The sequence below is a fragment of the Nuphar pumila genome, chromosome 3 (assembly GCF_984573655.1).
Source record: "Nuphar pumila chromosome 3, dmNupPumi1.hap1.1, whole genome shotgun sequence".
Classification (NCBI taxonomy): Eukaryota; Viridiplantae; Streptophyta; class Magnoliopsida; order Nymphaeales; family Nymphaeaceae; genus Nuphar; species Nuphar pumila.
Window position 1 is genome coordinate 14,672,347 of NC_143251.1, and position 11,870 is coordinate 14,684,216.

At 41.2% G+C, this 11,870-nt stretch overlaps 1 protein-coding gene across 1 annotated transcript; it reads left to right on the forward strand.

Moving 5' to 3' along the window:
• Positions 1 to 7,297: 7,297 nt before the first annotated feature.
• Positions 7,298 to 8,337, forward strand: LOC149842078 (NADPH-dependent aldehyde reductase-like protein, chloroplastic). Its single transcript, XM_090001278.1, has one exon. It carries the CDS (start codon positions 7,330 to 7,332, stop codon positions 8,188 to 8,190), a length of 861 nt encoding a protein of 286 aa, XP_089857404.1. The 5' UTR covers positions 7,298 to 7,329; the 3' UTR covers positions 8,191 to 8,337.
• Positions 8,338 to 11,870: the final 3,533 nt, after the last annotated feature.

Sequence of the window (11,870 nt, forward strand, 5' to 3'; positions counted from 1 at the left end):
ATATATGGCGACAAAATAAAATCCATCACTAATCTGCCGCTATTTGGCGATGGATTATCGACAAAATATTTTCTGTCGCTACAATCGCAAGTAAACAATATGTTAGCGACGACTATCATTCACTCACTAATCCGTCGATACTTTACAACATATTTTATCAATCGCAAATGTCCATCACTAATTAGATTTTTTCTTATAGTGATATATATATGTATATATATATATCAATTTAATCAATGAAATCAATCAATTGCAATGAATCTCTATATTTTGCACACATACGTGACAAACTAATCAATTGCATTTAGTAACAATATATATATATATATCAATTTAATCAATAAAATTTGTCAATTATAATGAATTTTCTATATTTTACACACATATATGACAAACTAATCAATTGAATTCATGTATAGTAGCAATATATATATATATATATATATCAATTTATCAATGAAATTAGTCAATTACAATGAATTTCTATATTTTACACACATACATGACAAACTAATTAATTGCATTCATGTATAGTAACAATGTATATCTCAATTTAATCAATGAAATTAGTCAATTGAAAATAATCGTTACCTGTTCGCGAGCACCGAACCTTCTTCCCCGGTGCAACCTTTTCATCAGAGCATGCACTTTTTCCTACACATGCAGAGCAACTACGAACTTCTGAGCGGTGTTCGCATCCGACCAAGCCACATGACCCTTACTTACATCTACTTCTTGAGGAGGGTCCATACTAACCTCAACTCCTTGGTCAGGTACTTCCTCCACCCTCTCACCATTGGCCGCATATACAACTTTATTTATTCAGGCATTGAGGTTAGCAATAACCTCATAGCTAGCCAATGGGTCACCCTCCTTCTCCTTAAATGCTTCTAGGATGGGAGACAAGATTGTGCGTACAAATTGCTTGACTTTTTCTGCACATTCTACCTTAGATACATACCACTTTAGAAATTATAGTTGTTCATTGTACGACAATTCAATTTTTATTTTCAGTACACTGCTTGAACAGAACTAGATGTGACTAGCATTTTTTGTGGAAAACATCATATACTTACATTTTTGTCAATGGATGTAGCTCTCTCTCTACCCACTTATGCACACTAAGTCGTGGTTCCAAATTACCAGGATGACCTAATTCACATTTCTTTGTTAGCCTTTGTTGTTGTGCTTGAGAAATTTCAGATGATGTGGGTGTGGTCTCATTCTTCTTATTGACCATATTGTATTAATAAACATATTCAAATTTTTCTACAATAATAATACATAGAATATTAAACAAGTATTTCATAAAATAAACAACATATTTGCGTTTTAAAAAAAAAAAGTGAACATTGTTTTATTCAGTCGTTAAACAAAATGAAACAATGTTTTTGATTCAGTCGTTAAACAAAATGAAACAATATTTGATTCAGTTGTTAAACAAAATGGAATAGTGTTTGATTCAACCGTTAAACAAAAGGGCACACCGTGCTTACCGAAAAATACACCATCGATGGTTCAACAACAATGAAATGCCTCTGATGAATAGTTGCCAGAAATATTTGACAAAAATAGTTGCCAGATAGAAAGCAGGTTGGGGACAAAAGACAAAAAAAAAAACTAGATTATGCAAAAATAATTAAGTTGGGGACCACAATGGGTTTATATATGATTCAAGAAAATATTTTGTAGTTGTGAAGTATAAAAGTGTGATATTTACAATTTTGGACATCAAGAGAATATAAAAAATTATACGATTTTTAGATAATCACGTAAAATTAACCGTACATTACAATCATTTTTTGTAAAAACAATAGAGACTATGAGCTTCCTGAACTTGGTAACATGGTTTGGTGTGCATCCCATCTAAAAGTCACGAACTTAAAGAATCTTGATATGGACTTAAAGGACTACTTGCTGTCTTGAAGGCAAAGAGATTTAACCCTTGGATATGAAATTCCAAAAGGTTTCTAGATTTTTGTGGAGATACGAGGCCATGTGTTCCCCATACTTGGCAGGAGGGCACTTGCATATCTTTTTGTGCAAAAGTAGCTTATTTTCAACCATTCTTGTGTTGAGATCATTCACAAGTATCGGTATGGGTTATATCTCGGCCAAGCCATTTCTCATGATATTATAAGTTTGGTGATAAATCTTGAAAAAATCTTGGAGTTTATATATATATATATATATATATATATATATATATATATATATATATATATATATATATATATATATATATATATATATATAACCATAACCATAACCAAAATGAGTAAGAAAATATCATGTTTAGATAATATATATGTATAATAAAAAATAAGAAACAAAAACACTATGTAGAAAATAAATAAAAATAGTAACAATGATCGATATCCAACAAGTCGGATTTAACTGAACAAGGAAAAAGAAAGTCCAAAATAATAACTCTACATCACATCCCCCTGTGGGTTAATACATGTTAGACCTCATCTCTTCCTCCTCTAAAATCGATCTATTTTACCGCTTGCTGTATGGCTCTATTTCACAAAATGGCCTCTTTTTATCCATTTCTCTCAATGGATTTTGAGTTTGAAGAATGCTGCACATGTTACTGGTTTTAACTGTTAACATTTATATCTTAGTGGGATATCATATTTTAACTGGTTAAAAAATAAATGTTGACATAGCGAACAACACGGAACCTGCACCTTGGTTAAATGTATTACATCAGGGTAAAATGTGAGTTTACACGTAAGAAATTTAATTATGCTCAAAATAAGTGAAACCACGTTAGATTGATGGAAAGACTGCAAAGCAGTATATGGCATTGCAGCCAAGGAACATAACGGCCACTCTGATGAACATCATCAAGTCGACAAGATGTCATGAGTTCGAAACCAAGTGATACAAGTCCTTTGCTTTACACTAATGAATTCTGTGAGTGAGGCGTTTTTTCTCCTACTATCTTAAAAAAAAGAAAAGAAAAAGCCTCAAAGAAGAATAGAAAAGTCAGCTTCACACTACTTTTTATGGTATTCTTACCAGCAGCCCCTTTGGAATAGAACTTTTCCTAGCTTTGGAAAAGTAAAAACAAGTAAAAGGTTTTCTCATGCTTGATTGTCAGATTAATGCTTTTCATACCAAAAATCTTATCATTCCTGAAGGTAGTTGTGTCAATGGGTCGAGTTTGACCCGGATCCGACCTGTGCCAAAGCTCAGGGTTTGGTGATAAATAAGGTCAGACCCGAAGGCCCAATTAATATATGGAACCGGGTATGGTTTGTGAAATTTTATACTAGACCCAATCCGACCCGAGTTTCCACCAAGATTTGCAATTTTTCAATGTAAAAAAGACAAAAAATATTATTTTACTGGGTATGTTTCATATAATCTTTATAGAATTTGGGTATGATTTATCTTATAGTGGGCCCGATTAACCCAAGTCTGAATCTGATATCATCATCTCAAATCAGGTCTGGGTCTGGTTTTACTAAAGTCCAAACAAAACCCGGCCCAGAAGGAGCTGAAGCTACATTTTTTTCAATTTTCATTCAAGAGTTCGTATGAAAGAAGTTAAAGGTTTTCTATATTCAAATCTTTCAGATAGGAAGCATAATTAACTACTTAAAAAGCTGAAAGACTGTACACGCGATAAGCAAATTTGTTGATTTCAGAGACAGATGACAAAAGCAGTGACGATATTCTTATCACGTTGGAGACGATAACATTGACAAGGTGTCTCAGCAGAGTCCCGACAATCTTGGCTACGGTACTTGCATGAACAGGTCCTTTGTGTAAGAGACAAGTTATTTTGGGGTCAGCATACGACAAGGCACGCGGACGTGCCAAGTGACGCGTTATGACATGTTTTCTTGGCCTATATTTTACATACATACAAGCTTTTTTAGTATTTTATTGTTGATAAATATAATTTTATATATTACAGGGTGGCTACTAATGAAGGTAAGAAACTAAGGAGCAGAAATCAATTTTTTCTTAAAAAATTTTCAATTTTTTGTAGGTCAATTGTTACTGATGTGATCTACATGGTTAATTTGTTTAGGGAGAAACTTGTTTAATTTGAATCATGTGATTGTGATTATGATAAAATAATTAGGTTTTTAAAGTGTTCAAAAATTAATGGCTCATAATATCATATTTTTACATTAAAATCCAAGGCTTAATCATCTATACAAGGTGAAGGTAGCACGAGGAGGTCCACAGAGTTGAGAAACGAGACTAGCTAATCATGGTTCGTTGAAACTATTAAAATATGCTCGGCAATTTTAACACAAGCGACAAGTGTTTGGCCGTATCAACAGGGATCCGCGTGATTGGTTGAAGCTGTCTGTTCACGTCCTTGCAGGTTCAAACTTCAGTGGTAAGTTGGCTGCCTATTCAAAAAAAGAAAACAAAGTGTTTGGCCGTCCCTTAACCTAGAGTTTTTTTATTTTTTTGAAAGGCAAGCTGGGGGGGGGGTTAGGGGGACCACCTTATGTGGCAGAGGGATTCGATCCTGGGTCTTTGACACAGGACTCAGCTTATCACATGGGATACCACCTCGGTTGTTAGTTGTACAAGGAAGTCTATCCAATATTACTTATATTTTCTCTTTAAAAAAGGTGACAAAAAAATCTTAAAAGGAAAGTAAGATAATGCCGGATAAGGTCGCTCCACATCGATCGCACGCTCACAGAGTTTTACGCTGCTGAGATGACGACCATAGGTATGGTAGGCTCACTTGAGTGCGATCAAGTCTCTAGTTCAAGATGGGGATTTCTGAGCAATAAACAAAAAATGATGGGCTAAGACCAGCATGACCAGCCTCAAGGGGGGTTGGCCTAGTGGAGTGAGGCCTTAGATGTTAATTATTAGATGGGCAGTCAAGGTTCAATTCTCATGGGCGTCACCTCTCTAGGTAAGCCAATGTGTGTAGCATAGGCCTTAGAGGCAGGGTTTCTAGCCTCGGCGTCTTATGCAGCTGGCACGATGATCGTAGGTATGGTAGGCTGAGCCAGCATGACCAGGTCTTCGTGCCCAGTACGGCTTGTTTAGGCAATAAATTCAAAAAAAGAAAAAGAAAAAGAAGGACAAGACCAAGGTCAATTCAGAATACTGTCCCCACATATTTTCTTCGTGTAATAAATTGTTTTGCGAAAATAAAAGTTGAAAATAAGAATTTTAGTTTCATTTTTATTTGAGAATTGAAAGGTTTTAAAGCATTTTATTTACAACTTTCAAGAGTTGAATGGAGAAAAAGAAAAAGAAAAAGAAATACCTTCCCACGTGAAAGGAGCAAAAAAAAAGTTGTTTGTTTGTCTTTGAGTGAGGGCTGTGGGGACAGGTAGCGTGGAGGACTGTTTTAACGTGAATTTATGTAGTGAAAAATCACCATCGTTGCGTTGGTGGGCCGTTGTCTTTGATTGGGTTGGCTCCTTTTTCAAATGGGACACTGCAAAGCTGTGGGCCCATCTTTTTGCGTTCCCTTTCCACATCAAAAAGGCTAAAAAAAAAAAGTTTATGGATATAGTTTTTAGCAAACATGTTTGCCTAATTTATTTTGTTCATTATTGTATACAATATTTTTTGTTGAATCCCAAATTATTCATTATTCCCTCATCGCTTTTTAAACATATTAGTGTTAGATATCGTGCTATTGTTAAAAAATATTCTTGAAAATTTGATATTACGCTACCCATTTGAAACGTTTAATATTTGTCAGCATTTTTAAATATTACAATATTATTGTTTAAATGAATATATAAGATCCTTTTCTGATATTTACCGATGAAATCTTCAAAATCGCTTTTTTTTCTTCATACTTTTAATATAAATATAAAACTTTTCTTTTTTGCCAAAATTTGTCGATAAAAACACGACAAAATGAAAGTTTTTAAAACTCTCACATTCAGAGCTGAATAATTGCCCTTTCAAATATTTGTCACTGTCGTTGGACCCGATGGCCCTTCATTTGATAATGGGGGATTTTTAGATCTGGAGTATGTGGATCGGGATTCATGTCCAGATTTCGTATAGAGGGACCACTTCTGGGTCTGGCATGAACCAGGACCGAGCCCCACAAATTGTACTGTATAACCATACAATTTATATCCTATAACCATGCCATCATGGGTATCAATAACTAAGGAAGAACATCGGATCGGATACTTGATCCGAGATGGTCTGAGTCTGGGCTCTTAGAGGAGCCAAAACCAGATAAATGTAGGGACTAACTCTGCCCGATTAATAAACAGGTCGGGTTATAGCCACCTCAATGAAGCCTGGTCCAGCCCGATTTGTGCACAATTGGGTTTATTAGGGTTAGATCGACATGGCCTGAACCCAGCTTCATAAGTCCCAGGCTGAAATCGAACTCAACAAGGGCTGACTTGGGCTTTTGACGGGTCAGGTTTTAGGGCGGGGTTGTCGGGTCTTAAGGGGCCCTTGGTCCACTCAGGTCTGCCTGGACAGATATCCACAAATCAGATTCGGATTTGGATGGTGCAAAGCTCATACCAAGTCTGCTTTTTTACATATACACAGACTCGAATATCTGTTAAGTCTGGATATTCATCGGATTCGGTAGTAAAAAGTCAAAACCATATCCGTTTATAATCTGATATGGTTTTGGCTTACAAAACCCACTTAAATGGAGTCGGATTCGGTTGGATATCGAACTAAAATCCAATCCATTGGCATCCCTGTTTACAAAGTTATAAACCGTTGGATCTGGTCTGGGTTTTCCATAGATCCAAATCCACTGTCACGGAAACATATACATACATATATATATATATATATATATATATATATATATATATATATATATATATATATATATATATATATATATATATATATATATATGACAACCTAGTCTTACGCTCCTTGTTCTCGGATTCTGTAATTTAGCTATTCGGGTAGCGAATCCGAAACTCGTCAAAGACAAGATTCCGGGCCTTCCCCGTGGACCCCTCTCGGAATGCACGGATGTTGGTGCGGACCCGGTCCCGCACGGATGAAAAAGTTCCCATGGTCCAGCAGATCAGGTCATGCTGAACATGAGCGTTTTTGCTCATGCTGACATCGTGGCCATCCGATTTGCATTTTAAAAAGCTCAAAAGTGAACAAAACCACGTGGCATTCATCCAAAATGCAAACAGACGGCCACGATGTCAGCATGAGCAAAAATGCTCATGTTCAGCATGACCTGATCTGCTTCCATAAAAAGGAGACCACAATTTTTAACTTTTATCATGTGGGCCCCACCCCCTCTATAAGACTAGAGCTTCTTGCCCTTCTTTGCCTTCAGAAGACGCACACCTGGTGAGGTTTCCAAACACCATGCCGGAATCCTCCACTGCCCCCGCCCCAGCCACCGCCACCGCCACCGACACCGCCGGCGGTGAGAATCTGCCACCATACTTGACCCTGCAAGATCGGGTGGCGATCGTCACCGGCGGCTCCAGCGGTATCGGCCGAGGGATAGCTCTCCACCTCGCCTCACTCGGCGCCCGCGTCGTTGTCGCCTACTCCTGCTCCGCCGGCGATGCGGCCGAAGTCGTCTCCGCCATCAACTCCTCCTCCCCCTCCCTCGCCCTTCCCAATCCCCGAGCCATCTCCGTCCGGGCCAACGTCTCTGACGCCGGTGACGTCAAGGCCCTGTTCGACTTCGCGGAAGAGCTCGCCGGCGGCGGAAACGCGGCCCACATCCTGGTGAACTCCGCCGGGGTCCTCGATTCCACGTTCCCGCCAATCTCCGCCACTTCGGAGGAGGAATGGGAGCGGATCTTCGAGACGAACGCCAAGGGGACGTTCCTCTGCTGCCGGGAGGCCGCGAACCGGCTGACGCGCGGAGGCGGCGGCCGGATCATCAACATCTCGTCGTCGCTGGTGGCGGCTCTCCGGCCGGGATACGGCGCCTACGTCGCCTCGAAGGCTGCTGTGGAGGGGTTGACGAAGATCTTGGCCAAGGAGTTGAAGGGTTCTGTGATCACCGCCAACTGCGTCGCGCCGGGCCCGGTAGCCACCGAGATGTTCTTTGCCGGAAAATCGCCGGAGATGGTGGAGAGGATCGCCTCGGAGACCCCGATGGGACGTATCGGGACGCCGGAGGACGTCGCCGCCGTCGTCGGGTTCCTCGCCGGAGACTCCGGCCAGTGGGTCAACGGTCAGGTCATCAGGGTTAATGGCGGTTACGTGTGAGAAAAGGACGGATTTGTCCCTCCATTTCCCATTTTGCTTTCCTGTTCTTTTTTGCCTCGTTGTGCCCTTGGCTATTGGTGTTTCTGACAGATGAGTCCTCTTTGGCTTCTAATGATGAGCGTTTGATATGGAAAAATTGTGATTTAGTTAGGTTTCTTGAGATATCGTGAACGGTATAACATACATTCAACATCGGTGTTTGTGTTTTATTAAGAGATTTAGATGGTCTTCTCCTGTGCAAGTAAGGTAAATTTTTTTTTTTTGGATTGTAACGCCTTAAAATTTTATGTTATGATTTAAACTTTTAAGATCGTCAACCGAAAAAACAATTTATAAAAAAACACAAGTTGATAAATTCTAGGCATGTTAGCTTTAAAATTATAGATTATTAATAGAACTTATAGTCTATTACAAAAATATAAACATTATTTCCACAATGCAAAAATTCAAAAAAAATTCAAAACACAGAGTCAAGATGTTAGCAGAAAAAAGAAAATCTTAAGTCAAGTTGCATCATGTCAGCGATCGCTTGTAGGGGTGGCAAAACCTGACACGACCCGCCTCTTAGGTGGGTTTGGGTTTGGCTTAAACAGGTTCGTGTCATAAACGGGTCGACCCGCCTAACTCGTTTATTAAACGGGTCGGGTTCGTATTAGGGGTATGTCAACCCGCCAACCCGGCTGACCCGTTTAATAAACTCTCCTTTAAGTGGTGGTCTACGAAAACAACATAAGGTTATGCTCGGTTTGTGGGTCTATTACCCATGCCTCTATAGGTTGCGTGAAATCCCCAATGGTGGAAGAGAGCTTTCTGAAAAAAGTCGACCAAGGATGAACGCAAGTTAGAATCGCCCACCAATCCTATCAAAAATCTCCAAGCGATGCGCAACAATGATCGCAAAACCCCTTTGAGGTTCTACATGAATCCACAGTACCGGACATGCCATCTATGGAAGAGGAGCCTCTCAAGATCCCCTCACCCGATCGAGCCAGTGGGCGTATCATATCAATCTTTGGTGGAGCAGAAGGAAGAAGGGAGCAGTGGCGAGCTAGCGGGGGGAGAAACTCTTTGACATAGCAAATCAGAGAGGGCCTTTTCCAGGCTCATGACATGCATAAAGCTCAGAGGAACGGGTCCACCCGACTACTGACTACATCCACCAGAGACCAGAAGCTGTAGCAAAATGCAAGGTAGAGAGATGCGAGCTTTCCAGAGGAAGGGTCGACGATCTAGGTTGAAGTGTATCGCCCCCATCTAGAGTCTCATACTTAGTCTACTGGGCGGGAAAGGGCTTATATGTACCCTGATGGTGATCGGTCGACATCAACAACTGTTGCTGAAGAGCTGTCACTTATCAAGAAGGTACCTCTCCTGCATACGTCTCCCCCTCCCCCTTCTCTCGTTTGGTGTGTCATTTCTTTTGCCCCCTCTCTAGTTACATTGAACCCTTTAGTTTCACTCGGATTCCCTGATCGGGGTTCACGAACCAGATCCACCAACCCGCCAACCCATTTATTAAATGGGTTAACCGGGTCGTGTCGGGTTACTCGTTTAATAAATGGGTTGGGTTCGTGTTTGCCACAGCCGACCCATTTAATAAACGGGTCGGGTTCGTGTTGAGGTATGATGACCCGCCGACACGACCCGCCGACCCGACCCGATTGCCACTCCTAGTCACTTGTAAGATCATACTCGTCACCTGCCCATGAAATGGGCCAGTCTCATAACAAACTGGCAGGTGCATGAATAGACAATATAGAATAAATAAAGTAGGACATTATAAGATAAGCAATATATTTTATTGATAGTAGTAATTAAAATGTGTAATTGAAATGCAAGAAGATAATCTATTCTAGTATGTGCAACATTTGCAAAGAACTATTGTACTAAAAAAGATATTCATTATAAGACATAAGCAACATCATAAGCAGTATGAATCTCATTAATCTACAACTATTGTAAAAATGATATTCTTTAAGTTATGATATTAACTGGCCTGTGAGTACGCATATATGAGAAACATAGAAACAAATTTTAAAAGGTAGGCTTTCATGCTCGAGAAGTTGAGCCTTGCACCAAGAAGGCCCTCTTCTCGACACTACAATGTTTGTACTCAATTTCGCACCCCTATTGAAAGGTGCAAAATGTTGCATGCGCACCAACACACCCTGCGAGGCTTGCCTGCGGGCGGTAAACGAACAAACATATACTAGCAAAACTAAGTATCTATAGTGCGTCGTCAACAGAAAGCAAGTACATGAAAACAATAACAAAAATTTACTATAAAACAAGCCTGTGGGTGTAGAATACGGGAAACAAGTGAATTTCAGAGAAATAAAGACAAGTAAAGAACAAGATATTACAAGGTCATAGGCATGTAAATATCACTTGTCATTATATAAATATCCAAATACTTTATTTAATTCATCCAAAGTTCTCGTGCAATTTTTCCCTACCTCGAGAGGTTGCATCACTGTGAGTGCCTACGAGTGTAGGTGATATAAGGCTTGAGCCGCGGGGTACGAGCGGGATCCATCGTGTAAACTGCGAAAGTGTGAACAATTAGTATGCTATAGTCATATAAAGAACAGAAAGGGGCAGTGGTAGGGCCTGCCCCGTCGGTGGAGAGCATGAGCGGCAAGTGACGAGGCCCCTGTCGTACGAAATCTGTCAAGTGGCAGGGGCCAAGGCCCCTGCATGTCAGAAAATATCGAACAGTAGCGGCCCAAGGCCCCAGTCTGACAAAAATGTCAAATGGCAGGGGTCGAGGCCCCTGCCCGACAAACCTCGAATGGCAGGGGTTGAGGTCCCTGCCTGACAGAACTAAGCGACGTGCAGGGGCCAAGGCCCTTGCCTGATAATATAGCGAATAACAAGGGTTGAGGCCCTTGCTTGGCAGAGTTGAATGAACGGCAAGAGCCAAGGCCCCTGCCTGACATACTTCGAATGACAGGGGCCTCGGCCCCTGCCCGATAATATCTCGATCGGCAGGGGCCTCGGGCCCTACCTGACTAATATCACAATCAGTAGGGGTCGAGGTCTCTGCCTGATTGAACAAAATGAACTTCAGGGGCCAAGGCCTCTGCCTGACAAAAACAACGAAGAAGAGGGAGGGAGAGCATGACAGCCTTCCGATAGCTCAGAGACAAAGAGGGGGAAGCCACGACAGGGGGCCGCCAGCCTCCTATCGGCCTTCCGGCAAAGCCAGGGAGAGGGGGAAGGTGTGAGAGGGCACCGTCGGTCCCATGCCGACCTTCTGATAGGTACAGAGGGAGCAAGAGGGCACGATAGGGGTTGTCAGCCTCCTGTCAGCCCTCTGACAACAGAGGAAATCGAAGGAGGGGGGGAAAGAAGACAAGGGGAGAAAGAGAAGGGGGAGACGTGGCAAGGGGCCGCCAGCCTCTTGTCGGCCTTCCGACAAACATAGAGAGCAACGGGGAGGTGCGGCATGGGGCCGACGGCCTTCTGCCGAGCTTCCGGCAAGCAAAAAAAGCAGAAGAAGAAGAAGAAGAAGAAGAAGAAGAAGAAGAAGAAGAAGAAATAAAGAAGAAAAAGAACAAATACCTAGAAGAGGGGGCTGGCGTCGTCGACACTGTCGCACACAGAGAGCGATAGAAGGAGGAGTGCAATCGAGAGGAAGAGGAGGCAAAGTGTAGGGGTGAGGGCTTCCCCCTCACCCT